Source organism: Sinocyclocheilus rhinocerous, unplaced genomic scaffold, assembly GCF_001515625.1.
Source record: "Sinocyclocheilus rhinocerous isolate Xijiao unplaced genomic scaffold, SAMN03320098_v1.1 scaffold1100, whole genome shotgun sequence".
Lineage (NCBI taxonomy): Eukaryota > Metazoa > Chordata > Actinopteri > Cypriniformes > Cyprinidae > Sinocyclocheilus > Sinocyclocheilus rhinocerous.
This window is the reverse complement of record NW_015635085.1, coordinates 134,311-153,236: the sequence shown is the minus strand read 5'-3', so window position 1 is coordinate 153,236 and position 18,926 is coordinate 134,311. Positions and strand designations below refer to the sequence as shown.

The window sequence follows — 18,926 nt, the reverse complement described above, 5'->3', positions numbered from 1 at the left end:
TTTAACACGAAAACAGCAATAAAACGTATAGGCTTATTGATGTTTTTTTGAAACTCTAATTGATCAACTTCATGAGACATTTGTTTGTATTAAATTGTTCAGATTTTTTTTTCAATATGCATTCAAATATTTATTCATGTTTATTTTGTGCTGCAAATATTGAAGAGGCAAATATCATTGATTCACGTGCCGCTTGAACTGAGGCGAATATAGTTATCTCACTACAAATAAAAGAGCCTAAAACACATTTATTGTTTGTATTTTATCTTAAAATTGACAGAAGGCTGAGACTTTGTGTTATAAACTAATAAATGTAATAAAGCACAAAGCTTATTGCGATTACAATGAATGGACTTGAAAACGTTAAATATTATTTCCAAGCATTTATATCGTAATTAAAACCGCTTGTGAATAGCCACGTAACGTGATTTACTTTAAAAAAAATCAAAAATAAGTTAACAGAGTTAGAGCTCTGAGGGGTGGGGGGCATACACAATTTTTGCATATGGGCCCGGGGCTGACTTGCTACGCCACTGGCGCTCCATCTAGTCGTATTCAAACGCAAGAAGGTGATTTGTGCGAACTGGTCCTACCGCATCTATGTTCGACAATTTTGAAATAAAATGGTTCCAATTTCCAGTGCTGACATGCGCTTCAGCTACAGATGTAATCCATATGTTTCAGGCTGTAGGACGTCATGACAGCCGAAAAGACGATTCCCATAATAAATGTAAAAGCAGACGATTCGATGGACCCCGAAGCAGCGAACCCGAGCGCAGTGCGCAGCAATGATAAGAAGGTGGTGAATGAGAGAGGACAGTGGAATAATAAGGTTGAGTTTGTGCTGTCAGTAGCTGGTGAGATTATCGGCCTTGGCAATGTTTGGAGGTTCCCATATCTGTGTTACAAGAATGGCGGAGGTAAGAGATTATCCATTCATTCCCATTCAGTGACACACTTCACCTACTTCTGTCAAAGGCTGATGGAGTTTTTTCTTTCTTTTTTCTTTTTTGCCTTTCATGACAGTTGCGAACAAGCATGCTATTTATGCACCAGATATCTTTTTTTTTTCCCTCACCCATTTAAATTTGCTTCTAAGTTTTGCTAGACAACACTTTGGGTCAACTTTTGGTGTTCAATGAACTATAAGTACATGACAAAAGCATAGTAGTGGCATGGTACTTTTTGGTTGTAGATGCAGTGTGTTTTAAATGGGCGGCTATGAAGCTGTAGATTACAAAAACATACAAAGGGGGCAGAGCAATAAAAAAATTGTCGTGGGTCGCATGAATTTTAGTTGCGGCCATTTGATATATTACCGGTCACACACATCTACTATTTCTCTTGGTTAGTTGGGTTAGGCTAGTCGGACGTTAGTTGCCTTTGCATGAATTAATTAAATACATTTGCTGGGTCTCATGAATGCCCATGGGTTGAGAGGTGTAACTTTATGTGTCTGTTTTAGGTGCTTTCTTTGTGCCTTATGTCATCTTCTTCATTTGCTGTGGGATCCCAGTCTTCTTCCTGGAAACAGCGCTAGGTCAGTTCACTAGTGAAGGGGGCATAACATGTTGGCGAAAAGTCTGCCCGCTGTTTGAAGGTAAGGCTTAGGTCACTCTAGTTAATTTTAAAACCATATTTTTCTCTTTATTAATTTCCTACTCGCTGAGCTGAACACACATCATAAGTGAATGAGAATAAAAGGGATGCAAAACTGCATGGTTTCCTGTCTTTAAGTATTGGTTATGTGTTCTCTAATAGGCATTGGCTATGCGACACAAGTCATCGAGGCCTACCTGAATGTTTATTATGTGGTTATATTGGCTTGGGCCATTTTCTACCTGTTCAACTGCTTTACAACAGAGCTGCCCTGGGCATCATGTGGTCAATACTGGAACACGGGTTGGTTCATTTGAAGATTAAATAAAGCATTCCTAAGAACTAAATAAAACCATTTTAATGCATGAATGAAAAGCTGGCAAAATTGTTTTATCAAAATTGTTTTAACTTTCCAGAAAACTGTGTGGATTTTAACAATGAAAGCATTGCCAACCTCACCAACCCATATGCCACATCACCAGTCATGGAGTTTTGGGAGTGAGTATGATTCTGACTGTTTATTTATACATTATGACATAATGTACGTGTTCCTAGGAACATATTTGGCAGCTGTTTGGGTCAAAGCCCTAAAGAGACCAGTCTATGAATTCACCCGAAAACTCCGCGGTCACCAGCAATTCACAACAACAACAACAACAATTAATATGCACAGTAACGCACTGACTTTCCAGGCAACTTTTGGCACAGTTCATGTTCAGAGCAATCGACCACTGCTTATCATCCATGGAAATTCAGAACCTTTTTCAATGATAATTTGTCATTCTTTTTGCATTGCTGTTGTCAACAAGCATCAAAAGGGCATTTGCACAGCTAGGAATGGTATGGACACAAATTTGGCCACAGTTGGCTTGTTTTTTTTTTCCCCACACAGTTTCATATTCAAGGCCAAATACAGAGGAAGCAGACAAGTCTTAGTGGTCAGGCAGTTCTCGCATGTTGCTGGCCTCACACATTGAGCATGCGGGCCTCTAGTACTGAGGGGCACAGAAGCTGTCAGTTCTGAGGTTGAATGGGGAAGGTTTGTTCAAAAGGGGGCATGGCTTAGGCAGTGGGTGTCACCCAAGAACATGTCAAAGATGATAAATGGCATTGCAAAAAAGAGAATTGTGGCTTTCCCTCGCAATCTCACAATTTATTGTGTCACAACCAGTCAATGTTAAACAAAACTTCGGACCACCTTAAAGTTAGGATGAATAGTTGGGCATGGGGAGTTGACTCTCCTGGAAGTCAGAAGCGCTTGGAATTTTGATGGATATCATTGTTTCATGGCCATTGTGCACTGTGCACATCAGAAAGTGTCACGGGGTTCACATAATTTAGTCAAATTTAGAGCTAACCTTAAAACTCACCCATACAAACCTTGCAGAACATATTTGCCCACTTGACTTGTGTTCATGCGTTACATGACTGCTAGAAAGGTTATTCATTTCAGAATGTTTTCCCTTCTAGACGCCGTGTTCTCAGCATATCCTCTGGAATTGAAGAAGTTGGCAGCCTTCGCTGGGAACTTGCTATCTGTCTTGCTATAGCCTGGATCATATGTTATTTCTGCATTTGGAAAGGTCCCAAATCAACTGGAAAGGTAAAAACAAAAGGTCCAGTGACCAGAAATGGTGGTAAATGTGTGTAGATGTTAACCAAAGAGTGAGAAGCCGAGTTGGAGATGTATCAATGAGAGACGTGGATGAATGGGGAATTTAGCGCCCTAATGTTATGCGGTCAATTCAGCACAGAATCAATTGGGTGAGTGAGACGTGCATTCCGCCCTTGCAAATGATGTCTTCAGCGCAACTCTGACATGTGGAGCGCTCATACAGTATGTGGCAATGTGCGGCTACAGTGTGGATCCAGTGATTTGAAAGGGCTCAAATGCAAACATTACCTGCATAAAGTGTTGAGTCTTTGAGGGGACAATAGCACTTTGAGGCTTTAATCACAATCGCATTTCAATTAGCCTACATTTATCGAGTCATTTAGAATGAGTTAAGCAGCCGTTCGCACAGAACGCGTTGTTGCACCCATAACGAGATGTAGCGCAGCAGAATGGATCAGGACGCGTGGGTCTCCAGACGAGCTTTCAGACTTTAACTTATTTTAATTTGACACTGCGTCTTGAACCGAGTAAATGCGTCGCAATGACAGAAGAGAACACTGCCTTTAACGATGATACGACATGTGTGGCATCGCGTCTTGTGCCCTGTGTTCTGTTCCATATGGCGCTCCATCTAGTCGTATTCCAAACGGCCCTAACGCATCTATGCCCGACATTTGCAATAAAATGCTCCCAATTCCAGTGCTGACACGTGCTTCAGCTACAGGTGTAATCCTTATGTTTCAGGCTGTAGGACGTCATGACAGCCGAAAAGACGATTCCCATAATAAATGGAAAAGCGGACGATTCGATGGACCCCGAAGCGGCGAGCGCGAGCGCAGTGCGCAGCAAAGATAAGAAGGTGGTGAATGAGAGGGGTCAGTGGAATAATAAGATTGAGTTTATGCTGTCAGTGGCTGGAGAGATTATCGGCCTTGGCAACGTTTGGAGGTTCCCATATCTGTGTTACAAGAACGGCGGAGGTGAGAGATTATTCATTTATTCTCATTCCCTGACACACTTCACCTACTCCTGTCAAAGGCTGATGGAGTTGTCCCCCCCCTTCTTGACCGATGTGAACAGGCATCCTATTTATGCACCAGATATTTTGTTTTTCCACCCATGCTTTTAGATTTGCTTCTAGGTTTTGCTTGACAACACTTTGCGTCAACTTCTGTGGTGTTAAATTAACTATAAGTACACACGACAAAAACATGGTAATGTCATGGTACTTTTTGGTTGTTGATGGAATTGTTTTTTGAATGGGCAGCTATGAAGCTGTAGATTACAAAAACATACAGAGGGTGCACGGCCATAAAAAATATACTATATATATATATATATATCCTGGGTCGCGTGAATTTTAGTTGTGGCCTTGTGATATATTACTAAAGTCAGAAAAGCAACTTCCAACAGTGCAAGAGCAGTACAAGAGAATTTATAGAGAGACATTAGCACTAATAAAACCACACTATCTGGGAAACATCCAACAACTAATGGAACTTCTGAAATATTTATTGTCATATTTTTATTTGACACTCTTATAGCGCAAAAAAAACAAAACAGGTTTTATGAGTACTGGTCACACATCTATTATTTCTTTTGGTTAACTGGGTTAGGCTAGTTGGCTGTTAATCAATGCATGAATTCAATACATTTGCTTGAGAGGTATAACTTTATATGTCTCTTTTAGGTGCTTTCTTTGTGCCTTATGTTATCTTCTTCATCTGCTGTGGAATCCCAGTCTTCTTCCTGGAAACAGCGCTAGGTCAGTTCACTAGTGAAGGGGGCATAACATGTTGGCGAAAAGTCTGCCCGCTGTTTGAAGGTAAGGCTTAGGTCACTCTAGTTCATTTTAAAACCATATTTTTTTCCCCTCATGATTAAATTCCTGCTTGTTGAACTGGACATACATCAGCAGTGAATGAGAATAAAAGGGATGCAAAACTGCATGGTTTCCTGTCTTTAAGTATTGGTTATGTGTTCTCTAATAGGCATTGGCTATGCGACACAAGTCATCGAGGCCTACCTGAATGTTTATTATGTGGTTATATTGGCTTGGGCCATTTTCTACCTGTTCAACTGCTTTACAACAGAGCTGCCCTGGGCATCATGTGGTCAATACTGGAACACGGGTTGGTTCATTTGAAGATTAAATAAAGCATTCCTAAGAACTAAATAAAACCATTTTAATGCATGAATGAAAAGCTGGCAAAATTGTTTTATCAAAATTGTTTTAACTTTCCAGAAAACTGTGTGGATTTTAACAATGAAAGCATTGCCAACCTCACCAACCCATATGCCACATCACCAGTCATGGAGTTTTGGGAGTGAGTATGATTCTGACTGTTTATTTATACATTATGACATAATGTACGTGTTCCTAGGAACATATTTGGCAGCTGTTTGGGTCAAAGCCCTAAAGAGACCAGTCTATGAATTCACCCGAAAACTCCGCGGTCACCAGCAATTCACAACAACAACAACAACAATTAATATGCACAGTAACGCACTGACTTTCCAGGCAACTTTTGGCACAGTACATGTGCAGAGCAATCGACCACTGCTTATTATCCATGGAAATCCATAACCTTTTTCACTGATAATTTGTCATTCTTTTTGCATTGCTGTTGTACAAGCATCAAAAGGGCACTTGCACAGCTAGGAATGGTATGGACACAAATTTGGCCACCGTTGGCCTGTTTTTCCACACAGTTTCATATTCAAGGCCAAATACAGAGGAAGCAAGTCAAGTCCTAGCGGTCAGACAGTTCTCGCGTGTTGCTGGCCTCAGCCTCGCACACTGAGCATGCGGGCCTCTAGTACTGAGGGGCACAGAAGCTGTCAGTTCTGAGGTTGAATGGGGAAGGTTTGTTCAAAAGGGGGCATGGCTTAGGCAGTGGGTGTCACCCAAGAACATGTCAAAGATGATAAATGGCATTGCAAAAAAGAGAATTGTGGCTTTCCCTCGCAATCTCACAATTTATTGTGTCACAACCAGTCAATGTTAAACAAAACTTCGGACCACCTTAAAGTTAGGATGAATAGTTGGGCATGGGGAGTTGACTCTCCTGGAAGTCAGAAGTGCTTGGAATTTTGATGGATATCATTGTTTCATGGCCATTGTGCACTGTGCACATCAGAAAGTGTCACGGGGTTCACATAATTTAGTCAAATTTAGAGCTAACCTTAAAACTCACCCATACAAACCTTGCAGAACATATTTGCCCACTTGACTTGTGTTCATGTGTTACACGACTGCTCGGAAGGTTATTCATTTCAGAATGTTTTCCCTTCTAGACGCCGTGTTCTCAGCATATCCTCTGGAATTGAAGAAGTTGGCAGCCTTCGCTGGGAACTTGCTATCTGTCTTGCTATAGCCTGGATCATATGTTATTTCTGCATTTGGAAAGGTCCCAAATCAACTGGAAAGGTAAAAACAAAAGGTCCAGTGACCAGAAATGGTGGTAAATGTGTGTAGATGTTAACCAAAGAGTGAGAAGCCGAGTTGGAGATGTATCAATGAGAGACGTGGATGAATGGGGAATTTAGCGCCCTAATGTTATGCGGTCAATTCAGCACAGAATCAATTGGGTGAGTGAGACGTGCGTTCCGCCCTTGCAAATGATGTCTTCAGCGCAACTCTGACATGTGGAGCGCTCATACAGTATGTGGCAATGTGCGGCTACAGTGTGGATCCAGTGATTTGAAAGGGCTCAAATGCAAACATTACCTGCATAAAGTGTTGAGTCTTTGAGGGGACAATAGCACTTTGAGTCTTTAGACATAGACTGATAGAATGTCAGCTGTCAAAACTACCAACTTGCATATCAGACAGGCAGGCATCAAAAAGGCCACTGAACAGAAATCGGCAGCCTTCCAGAAACCGAACGGAAACGTAAGGTGCACAAAGGTGCATCCTCACAATAACCAAATGGTTTATTAGTAAACTCAAACCAACATACTGTGAAAAATGTGCCTTTGGAAAACAAGCAGTTTGCATTATTCCTGTGTCTGGAGCACAAAATGCAGCTCTGGCCTTCCTTTACCTTCGCCTTGTACCCACAATCCATTGCATTATGAGGGCCTGTGTCCCTCTGCCAATCTCTGCAACTCAGTCACTAGCCTTCCTCTGGATACTATTCTTCCAGCAGCCTTTAAGAAAGTCTAACGGACTCAATGAGCCAGAAAGAAAGTGGAAAGAAAGGAAGAGGGATGTGTGGGGAAAAATAAATGGGTTCACATTGTACAGGTCCAAGAGAAAAGCTCGGCAGCAAGGCCTATATCTCCTGAAGTGGCTTTTGTTTGGCCGTGAAGCAAGGGTAAAGAATGCTCCTTCATGGCGAGGCTTTAGCAGCCTGTCCAAGATTGATTTCTGTATTCACAAGGGGAAAGTGGAGCGCTCATGAGGAGAATGCAGAGTTCCTCCACTCGCCTCTTCCCTTCTGTGAGGAATTATGTCTGGTGGATAGAAAACTGCTTTCTTCCTTTCCTCTGACCACTATACAGATTGCAGCATTCAGGACATTTGCTAAGCTGTTCACCGCAGGTCTTTTGTGGCTTTTTGCGATTCTCCAAAAAGCCAGCGGTAGATTTATGGCATGGGGTTGACCTGTGAATGTGAGACTTAAATGTTTGACCAGGGAGAGTTGGAAGAAAGTCAGCTTGTATCAAAGTCTCACGGCGAGTTTATACATTGCCCCATTCATTGAGAAAAACCACACGCATGCATTAGAAAGCCTAGTGGGGGATTCGCTTATTGCAGTGGCCATGGTTTTTGGATATGGATATGTAATCATTTTACAAGGCTAATTGAAAATGGCGTGAATTAGCGAGCTGGACAAGCTTTGCCTCGCTCATTATGTGAGGTGCGTTTGGATTAAAGGATTTCCTTTGTCAAAGCGCTCACTCTTACAGATCTCTGCTTAACACGGTTGGTGTGTTTTATTCCACCGGATTACTTGGTTAAGCAACATTAACAAAGATTTACATCGATCTCACATTGCAGTTCACAACATGTTGGTGCAAATGAGGGAGATTGATTGATTTCGGTAGGGAAGCATTTTTAAAAGAAAAAAAGCTTCCCGTCTCTCCATTTTATTAACTACGAAGGAGTGACACATTTGTTAACCGACATGAAGAAGTGTTTGTTGTTGTTTAGTACAGTACATTACGCAGGTCAGACTGAAACCATCGGCAATTGTACGTTTCTGTGCCACACATTTTCCCACACTGCCAACACAACCCAGTTGGGCTCCTTCTAGAGGGAAACAGGGTAGAAGCTTTTGTGTCTGAACCCTGTCTTGTCCTCGTATGGTCTTGACCGGGTGCCAAAGGAACAAGAACCTAGTGCCGCCCCCAAGGGTGGTTTTGTTCACGGGATTAAAAGAGCTTCAAAATGTTGAACTCAATTCTGTGGACCATGAATGGCCTTTTGCAAACACATCTTAGGTTCTAGAACTTGAATGTATAGTGGAGACGAATCATGCCGTGATGTTCTAATGCTGTCGGTGTGATTGCACTGAGGATTCGAGCCTCTATGTGTCTTGGGAGACAAAGCTCTTACACTGGTTGGTTGAGACTTGGTAATAATTCAAGGTTGTGAACATCATGTTGACAAGTCAGAACATGATGGGTGCCTGGCTATTCTATTTTTGTCTTTTTGATGTGCCGTGTTGCACTGCTGAGTGTTTTCTCCATCAAAACCTCTGGCTCAGACCTGCGTCCCTTCCTCCCCCTGAGTGTAACTCTTTCAATCGGCACCCAATTAAGACTTTGGGAGAGTACCTGCCCCCTCTGGCAGACCCTCAGAGCATTCAGTAACCCCTTCACGTTAAATGCAATGCTTCATTCGCTCACTCATTCATTTGCTCCAGCCCAAGCCCATCACAAAGGAGGGTAAAAAAAACATGTTTAGTCTTCAGTTTGTCCCATTAACTTAATTTTAATGGAATGGTTCAGAAATTAAGAATCCGTTGATGCATCAAACCTGCATGCTGCCAATTTTTTCTCTGTGGAATACAAAAGGAAAAAAAGCCATTCTCTGACAAAAACCTGTAATCTTACAGTAGATGTTGACAATCAAATTCAAAAGAAAATACACATTTCACTGGTCCTCATGTGCATCTTAGTGAACACAATCCAAGTGTTTGAATAAGCAGAATGGAGAATTTGTTAAGTCAATATTAGTATAGCACTTTTCACAATACACATGGTTTGAAAGCAGCTTTACAGAAAGTCATACTGTTATGTTTGTAGTGCCTGTAGTGCTTTACCATAGAGCAAGTTTTAGCACTGGGTGATATGGTGATTTATAACAATGATATCAATTATCCTCCGAATTTAGATCTAGCTATATTGTTTTTATTTTGTGTAGCAGTTATTATCCATACTACAGTGTCATGAGCACGTGCCTGAGCATTCAAATTTAATTTGAATGTAAAGCTGAAATGGAAGTAGCATCTGTCGTTTTCACCAGATCAAGTTTTACCAGATTTTGATTAAACATTACAAAGTCCCTTGTATTTGTATCTACTATCTATTTTTTCCCAAAGACAGTAACCTATCATATCATTTCAGAATACTCAGAAAAAAGTGTACAAGTCATATATAGTACTTTAATGGTTCTTTATGGTGTTCTTGTTGTTTTTTGGAGCTTGACAGATGTGGTCACTATAAACTGTAGTTCTATGGAAAAGAGCTGCATGATGATTCTTCAAAATGTATTTTCTGTTCTATGTAAAAAATAATGTTATGCAGGTTTAAAATGACACAAAAGAATACATAATGACAATGTTGGCTTAACTATTGCATTTTGCTTTTAATTTTCCTAGTGCAATTGTATAGGTTTTGGTGATTTCTTGCACCAATTGGTTTGGATAGATCCAGTGTCTCCAAAAGTCTCTATTTGTTCTAAATATGAACATGTTGGTGCAACGTCTTTGAACTTCATTCATGACCATGGAAACTAAGCCTTGTTTCTCCATCTGCAGGTGGTGTATGTCACTGCAACCTTTCCTTATTTCATGCTGTTGATCCTCCTTCTTCGAGGAATCACGCTGCCAGGAGCTGCGAATGGAATTAAGTTCTACTTGTATCCTGATATCTCTCGTCTGTCAGACCCTCAGGTATGAACAATTTTATCCAGTTTCACTGTACGTCTAATGGATTTAACACCCAGCTGTTAAATACATAAGAATATATAGCTAAAGCAACTGAATGTACAGTAGTTTTGTGTATTTTTGTGACTTTGGAGCCCCCTACAGTTAAGTGAGTAGAATCCACTGTTGTAAATATATCACTGTCGTAATTACAATGATAGCTGTACACGTGAATTTGTTGCTGCTATAAAGCAGTCCGGCCTTTTTATGGAATTTCTTAGCCGTTCAACAAACTTGCACACTCCCAGAAGAGATGTTTGGGAAAGAAACAAGCCATTCGCCTAATTAGAAGAAAGTATGCCATCAGAATGATTCTGAACCTGATATTTCAAGGAAAATAGCTTACACACAGTTGCTTAAAATTACATTTTTAGGCATTTTTTATATGCTAGAACCAGAATAAGCCAAACTTAAGTGAATGCCAATGTCACCAGTTTTTAAATCAAATACTTGAAAATGTTATTTTGTGTTTCTTTCGATAGGAAAATGGGCATTTCATATTGAACTGCAAATATTTTTAAACTTCTCATTGTTCATTATATTTCTGCCATTACTTTGGCAAAACATCTGTCAATCAAACTAAAATTGAAATTGCGATGGCTTAGTGTACTTGCTGTAAAATCGCAAAAAAAAGCTCTAGTTTAATTAAATAAGTATAGGCTATAGTCTGTTGAATTGCGTGTTTCAGAGGGAAGCACCACACTGTGTTCTTACACTCATGCAGTCTTCTGGAGTTTTCAGTTTCTCAGTGCTGCTCAGAGTTTTAACATGCATTTGGGAACGTAACGTGTCTGTTCACTTTATTTTCACAATTTTCAACATTTGACGACTACAAAAGTTCACTTGCAATGAGAATCATTTGTAAACCTGTTGTCACAGAAACTTAAAGGTCTCCCTACAGTTTTATGCCAAAATAAAAGCTTGCATGCAGACTGCAGTTCATGCAGACTTTGTGCTTAGTTGTTATCGGATGTAGCAGGTTATGGAGGATCATATCTGCTTTAAATAATGTGTTTATGACAGAAATCTGAAATTGAATTAACCTTACAGTAAACTATCCATCACTGGTTTCACCTTAAAGTGAGTGAAAAAAATGAGTCAAGGTCAAGAAAAAGAAAAAGAGTCCACACCAATAATTTCATGAACAATATAGTTGAAATCACTTTCAGAGCATTTTTTTTAAAACTGGTAAGCTATAAAAACATTGACGTGCACCGTGATCCACTGAACATAACTGAGGCATGCACTTAGAACAAACACAATGTAATCATCCACTGGTGTGGGCCCCAAAATAGTTATCATTATAGTTTTCATTTCGGGTTTTCTTTAAGCCCTGACTTTGCAAGCTCATTAATCATAAACATTAATCATTATCCCAGACAACAGTAATAGTTTAGCCCGGTTTATAAAAAGACAGGCGTGAATAACCAAACTTATAAATCTAAAAAGACATCTGGTAATTACTGCAAAACTTGTCCATCTAAGAGGGATTTAGGATCCCTTTATAAACGTTTGTTTTCAAAATCTGAATGAATTGATGTACTACAAGGAAGCAGTGCCAAGTTCTCCCGGAAGCAGGGAGCTATTTGCAGGTGAGAGAATCTTGCATCAGATTTAGAAGACAGATTTCCAAGAAAGTGGTGGTTCTCGAAAGTCAGTGACTGTTGTATGCATTGATGTAGACGGAAGTATGAAGCTTGCTGTTGCCCATATAAACCTATTAAATGTCCTAAATCTATATTTGGTTCTATGATGTCCCAGAGATAACATTACAGTGCTTATCTTGTGTTTTAAATAAATAGTTCATGCCATAGACAATGCCAAGCTAAAACATTGGGACCAGTCACAGATGAAGCAGTTATCGTTGATCATCTCTTAACAAGGTCACATATTAAGATCTGGATAGATTGGATGGCAAGCAAACAATTAGTTCTCGTAATCAAAACCATTGGATGCAGGAGAAATGGGCAGAATTAAACATGTGAGCGGCTTTGACAAGGGCCAAATTGTTGGTGGTATGGTATGGTGACTGGGTCAGAGGATCTCTGAAATGGGAAGACTTGTGTCACCAGTGGTGCCAATTTACCAACAGTAGTCCGAGGAGGGACAAAACCACAAACATGGTATTGGGCACCCAAGGCTCATCGATGCACAGGGGCAACAAAGGTTATTCCGTCTGGACCGAGCCAACAAAAGGTCTGCTCTGGCACAAGTCACACAAAATTGTATTGCTGGCCATGATAGAAAAGTGTCAGAACACACAGTGCATCATCACACTCTGCTGTGTATGGGGCTACGTAGCCACAGACCAATCAGAGTGCCTATGATGACCTCTGTACACTGCCAAAAGTACCTACAATGGGCATGCGAGTGTCGGAAATTGACCTTGGAGCAGTAAGAAGAAGGTTGCCTGGTCCAATGAGTCCACCAGGATGCACTGTGGGACAATGACAAGCCGGTGGAGGGAGTGTGATGCTCTGAGCAATATTCTGCTGGAAAACTGAGTCTGGCCACATCATGTAGAAGTAGATTTGATATGTGCTGCCTACCTAAACATTGTCCCAGACCACATACACCTGGGCTGGGCAACTTTGCTCCTGGAGGGCCACTGTCCTGCAGAGTTTAGCTCCAACCCTAATCAAACACACCTGAACAATGTCTTCAAGATCACTAGAAAGCTACGGGCAGGTGTGTTTGATTAGGGTTGGAACTAAACTCTGCAGGACAGTGGCCCTCCAGGAGCGAAGTTGCCCAGCCCTGACATACATCCTTCATGACAACGTTTTTTCCTGGTGGAAGTGGACTCTTTCAGCAGGATAATGTACCCTGCCACTCTGTTCAGGAATGGTTTGAAGAACATCAAGGTGTTGCTTCCAAATTCCCCAGATCTGCTGTTGATGTCTTGGTGCCAGATAACAGGACACCTTCAGGGGTTTTGCAGAGTCCATGCTTCGATGGGTCGGTGCTGTTTTTGCAGCACACGAAGGACCAACAGCATGTTAGGCAGGTGGTCATAATGTTTTGGCTCATCTGTGTATTATTTGCTGTTATTTGGAAAAAAAGTGAAGCTATTATTATAGTAATGCAATTGCTTCCAGTAATTCTAAGCAATAAACAATTTAGTAGATCTTCTTTGCATTTTTGTGCACATACATTAACCACTCAAATGTCAAGTCAAGTCACCTTTATTTCTATAGTGCTTTATACAGTACAGATTGTTTAAAAGTAAATCAACTGAAAAAAATAACAATCAATTATGAAACTTCTTCAAACATAGCCGCTTTTCCACTGAAATTACCTGGAACAATTTGTCCCAGGAATGTTTTTCCCAGACCTGTTGCTGAGTTTCCGTAGCGGCCTAAAGTACTGTGAAGATTAGGCAAATAGTCTGGTGACGTAGGACTGCGCGCGACTGCTCCTCCCAGTCCAGGAGGGGGCGCTAATGTCGAACAACGATAATGTCATACAAAGCGACGGACAATCATAATTTTTTTTGTCACCGTTTCCAGTTCCTGCTGGATTTCATCTTCGGCACTGTACCAGCACTGAACCGCAACAGTCTTTTAAAAATGGTGTTTGAAATACAATGCTGCACAGAGTCAACCAATCCAAATGCTGCATGAACTCAACCAATCAGCATGTTCAGTGCCCAAGTCCCACCCCTGAAAGTTCTGGACCTTTGAAAAAGTACTATCTCGCGAGCAGGGACTTTTTTACCCGGAACTTTAGTTACATCCTTTTTCCTGTGGTGGAAACACACCGAGTACCGCCCCAAAGACAATGCCAAGCTAAAACATTGGGACCAGTCACAGATGAAGCAGTTATCGTTGATCATCTCTTAACAAGGTCACATATTAAGATCTGGATAGATTGGATGGCAAGCAAACAATTAGTTCTCGTAATCAAAACCATTGGATGCAGGAGAAATGGGCAGAATTAAACATGTGAGCGGCTTTGACAAGGGCCAAATTGTTGGTGGTATGGTATGGTGACTGGGTCAGAGGATCTCTGAAATGGGAAGACTTGTGTCACCAGTGGTGCCAATTTACCAACAGTAGTCCGAGGAGGGACAAAACCACAAACATGGTATTGGGCACCCAAGGCTCATCGATGCACAGGGGCAACAAAGGTTATTCCGTCTGGACCGAGCCAACAAAAGGTCTGCTCTGGCACAAGTCACACAAAATTGTATTGCTGACCATGATAGAAAAGTGTCAGAACACACAGTGCATCATCACACTCTGCTGTGTATGGGGCTACGTAGCCACAGACCAATCAGAGTGCCTATGATGACCTCTGTACACTGCCAAAAGTACCTACAATGGGCATGCGAGTGTCGGAAATTGACCTTGGAGCAGTAAGAAGAAGGTTGCCTGGTCCAATGAGTCCACCAGGATGCACTGTGGGACAATGACAAGCCGGTGCAGGGAGTGTGATGCTCTGAGCAATATTCTGCTGGAAAACTGAGTCTGGCCACATCATGTAGAAGTAGATTTGATATGTGCTGCCTACCTAAACATTGTCCCAGACCACATACACCTGGGCTGGGCAACTTTGCTCCTGGAGGGCCACTGTCCTGCAGAGTTTAGCTCCAACCCTAATCAAACACACCTGAACAATGTCTTCAAGATCACTAGAAAGCTACGGGCAGGTGTGTTTGATTGGTGTGTTTGATAACACTGTAAAGTTAATTTAAATTATAATCAATTCATCTATAAGCAGTTCTACAAAAGGAACAATATTGTTGTTCGGCTTGAGTCAGTTCAATGCTGACTCAATTCATTTGGATAACAGTGTTGATGTTGCAAGAAGACAATAGTGTCTTCAATGCTTTTTTACTCAAGTCAGCATGTCTTGTCAGTCTGTGAGAATTTGTATCATGTTGTGTATTGTTTGGACTTGTTTTCATTGGGATCATCTCCTGCAAGAAATGATATCATGCCACTTTCCATATTATGTTTGTTTCAATGCCACATCCATATATATCTTAGAGGTCATTTACACAGGATACATATTCACATTTCTGTCTGTTTATTTACTCACAGCTCTATTGCAATGTCTCACTTGAAAAATAAGTGACCTGGTGTGACAAAACAATGTCCAAAAGCAGAGCATGTCATCCCTGGTTTTCAATGTAATGACAGAGAAAAATAATAATTTTATAGTAATTTCTTTTTTTGTCTTTTAAAAAAGAAAAAAGATAATACAACTTTAGTATGACACCTAATTAGCTTTCCACTCCAGATGAAAGAGTTAAATGCCAAAAGTAAAATTATAACAGAAAGAACTGATAATTAATCATTAATGAACTGACAGCTAATATTTGACCACTCTTCTCACTCAGAATAAATGACAACTAGAGCATGCGTCTTAGGATCTCATTGCAGTGCCAATATAATCAATAACAGTAGTTATGTTTAGATTATTGATTTGTGATTGTTGCAGGTGTGGGTGGATGCAGGCACGCAGATCTTCTTCTCATATGCTATATGTCTGGGCTGTCTTACGGCTCTGGGCAGCTATAACAGCTACAACAACAACTGCTACAGGTGAGAGTCCAGTCAAGTGAAAAGAAGTTTGCAGGGACAATACAACCTCCTTAAACTTTGACTGTGTTTATTTTGTATAGCCTATAACTATCTTAGTCAACAGAAAAATGTTCTTTCATGTCAAAGTGAAACAAATTTCTACAACTACTACTATAAGCATTCTTCATTTTCAAGTCAGTATTTAGCATTCGCCCCATTGGCAGCATTGACAGTTTTGCTCTGGTCACTGCAGTGATCCTCCACTCTGAAAAACTGCTCAAGCTCAGTCAGGTTACATGGAGATTGCAAGTGGTCAAACTTTTGCTTGTCCACACATAAACTGGACTGAGATCTGGCCTTTATCAATTTTGCACTCATCAGACCATATAAACCTTCCCCAAGCCCACTGGCAAACTGTTGCTGAGAAATGACATGTAATGTTGGCTTCACTTTGCCACTTTCTCATAAAGCTGGCAACTATCTCTCTAGTCTCTGCCACCAACTCCTTCATTGGTTTTCTGGTGGTTTCCCTCGTCAGTGTCCTTCAGTTTTTCTTTTTGGAAATCTTCTGCCTCCATCCCCTGCCTTGTCTTTTTTTGTGTTCCGTTTTCCGCATGGTGCAAGTTCTGACACAAAACTGATTAATCAGAAGGTGGCTATTCCAGTTTATAGAGATTAATTTACATTACAATTAATAATAATAAATACAAAAAAAAGGGATCTCCATTTCAATATTTGTGTGACTTCCAAAATCTAATTGGTGGCACCAGATATGATTTAGATGTGCCATATTAACAGGGCTGAATATTAATGGAATTTAATATTTCGATTTTTGTCTTTATTATTATTTTAGTCTTTTACGGTCTTTTTCTGTTGATCAGTGGCAAAAAAATAAAATAAAAATTGATGTGAAGTTCTGCGTGTTGTCTTTGCAGGGACTGCATCATGCTGTGCTGTCTGAACAGTGGCACAAGTTTTGTGGCAGGATTTGCCATCTTCTCTGTCTTGGGCTTCATGGCATATGAACAGAATGTGCCAATAGAGGCAGTGGCAGTGTCAGGTGAGTGTGAATTTGTGAGCTAAATATGTTAAAACCTTTCTTTGGAAACATTTTTAATTAAAAAACAAAATAGTTTAATCGTTTATAAATTTGCTAAATGGGTTGATCTATTGTAATTCAAATAGCGTAAGCTCATTTATATAGAAAATTATTATCTGTGTGTGAGAGTGAGAGTTTTTATTTGAGATACAGTAGCCTACGGTGAGATATCTAAGTGTGATGTGTTTGGACTCATGCAATTTAAAGCACTTCTCCGAAAAGCTTTTTTATTGTATGACTTATTCAACAATTCAGCATTACTTATTTACTACAATAGAGCAAGGCTGACTGTAAAAGTGACTGAAATACACTTTGAAGGGTTTTAAAAATTATCTGACTGTATTATTAAGATTAAGATGTTTGGAAACATTGCTACGCAAACATGTATTCAGTTGTTGAATCACCAAACTATAAGCTTAGAGCAGAGGTTCTCAAACCTGTTCCTGTACAATATAGAAAAACACGTTTTCAGCCACTATGCTTTCAATAAGTGATCCATAAACATTATTTAATGCACTTTTACTAAAGCTCCACTCTTGGCATTTTTCTGCAGCCAGTATTATTTAATGAACAGTAGCTCTGGGATGATATTATAGCATATTACTGTAATGTTATGGCACAGTGATCTCTGCTCTTGGCCCGCTGCTTTTGGACAGGTGTCTTTGTACTGCAAAACCAGAGCCAAGCCACATGGCATCCTTAGGCTATTTCACCAGGACTCTGAGAAGTCAGTTCGGTCACTGAGACTGTTGAATTTGCCAATCTAATGCATGTTCTCTTAATACCCAACCAGGGGTGCGTTTCTCAAAAGCAGCTATGGTCGCAAGTTCCGTCATTACAAATAGAGTTCAGTGGAACTTGCGACCATAGTTAGCTAATGACGCGTTTGGGAAATGCACCCCAGAACACAAGGCCGAATCCATGTCTTGAACATTTATATATAAATTCTAGGTCTAATTCTAGTTGCTAAGTAATCATTTTGACCTATTTGCAAGTAATATTTTAAACGTATGCACTTTTATTTGCATGCCTAAAAGCATGTCAAAAACGTAAAACGTTTCTTGTCACGACACATTCAGTTAGTTGAATCAGGTATATTATACTATATTTTCAATTCAAAATGGACATATTTGAGAAAAAAAGGAGTAGTTTGCGTCTCTGGATAGTGTCGGTCGTTTAACATTTCTACAGTAAAACAGTGGTCAAATATTAAATGTTGCACTACTCCCACGCTCTGCTTCTGTGGACAGTAAGCCCCTCTTACTTTGATTTGATTGCCCATCATTTTGCCATTGACGAGCACTGTTAGACCGCTGAGGCAGACCAGGCTAAACATGTCACTTTTACAGTTTTTCCCAATTGCTTAGAAACAATTCTGGGAACAACTCACCATTTTCTCAAATCTTCACACACAATTTTAAAATCCCACACCCAACGGTACAAACAGCTAACTTCTGAATCCCAATTCAAACTTTGCCCTCAGTCAATACAAACAAACTGTCAAAAACACAGACTACATGACTGTTTTTTACACATTGGAGGGATAATAAATTCAAAACACTACTACCAAATGCTTTAGAAGTTTTCAGATCAATAATTTGGAACTTAGTGAAATCACAGCACTGACTAATAACTCTTTCAGAAACAAGAGAAGAGTCCATGCAGAGTATAATACTTACATTTTCAAAACCTTTATTTCCAAAGGCAAGCAAATGTACAGGTTACTCAGCAACAGCATCAACATTCTCATCATCATCTCGTCTCAGGTGTGGGTCAGGCCATAATATCTCATCAACATCACACATTATGTTTGCTCTTGTGAGGCAGCGTGGAAAAAATGCCCGTGTGTGCCTTATATAACCCTGGATAGACTCCACAGACACATCTCCACAGGCGTCCAGCATTGCTTCCAGGAGGTTTTGGTGTAC

At 40.3% G+C, this 18,926-nt stretch overlaps 1 protein-coding gene across 2 annotated transcripts in view; it reads left to right on the top strand.

Annotated features, from left to right (window-relative positions):
- Positions 1 to 536: 536 nt before the first annotated feature.
- The window catches only part of LOC107746711 (sodium- and chloride-dependent GABA transporter 3-like), a 26,106-nt gene continuing 7,716 nt past the window's right edge, over positions 537 to 18,926 (top strand). Inside the window, exons 1-8 of one of the 2 annotated variants that reach the window (XM_016561008.1) lie at positions 537 to 920; positions 1,466 to 1,600; positions 1,762 to 1,902; positions 2,016 to 2,097; positions 3,070 to 3,202; positions 10,204 to 10,338; positions 15,817 to 15,920; positions 16,835 to 16,959. In XM_016561008.1, the coding sequence (XP_016416494.1) occupies positions 698 to 920; positions 1,466 to 1,600; positions 1,762 to 1,902; positions 2,016 to 2,097; positions 3,070 to 3,202; positions 10,204 to 10,338; positions 15,817 to 15,920; positions 16,835 to 16,959 (1,078 nt within the window). In that variant the 5' untranslated portion in view covers positions 537 to 697. Of the gene's footprint in view, positions 921 to 1,465; positions 1,601 to 1,761; positions 1,903 to 2,015; positions 2,098 to 3,069; positions 3,203 to 3,799; positions 4,195 to 4,904; positions 5,040 to 5,205; positions 5,347 to 5,459; positions 5,542 to 6,511; positions 6,645 to 10,203; positions 10,339 to 15,816; positions 15,921 to 16,834; positions 16,960 to 18,926 lie in introns of those variants that run through there. The other variant, XM_016561007.1, reaches the window with a different exon arrangement.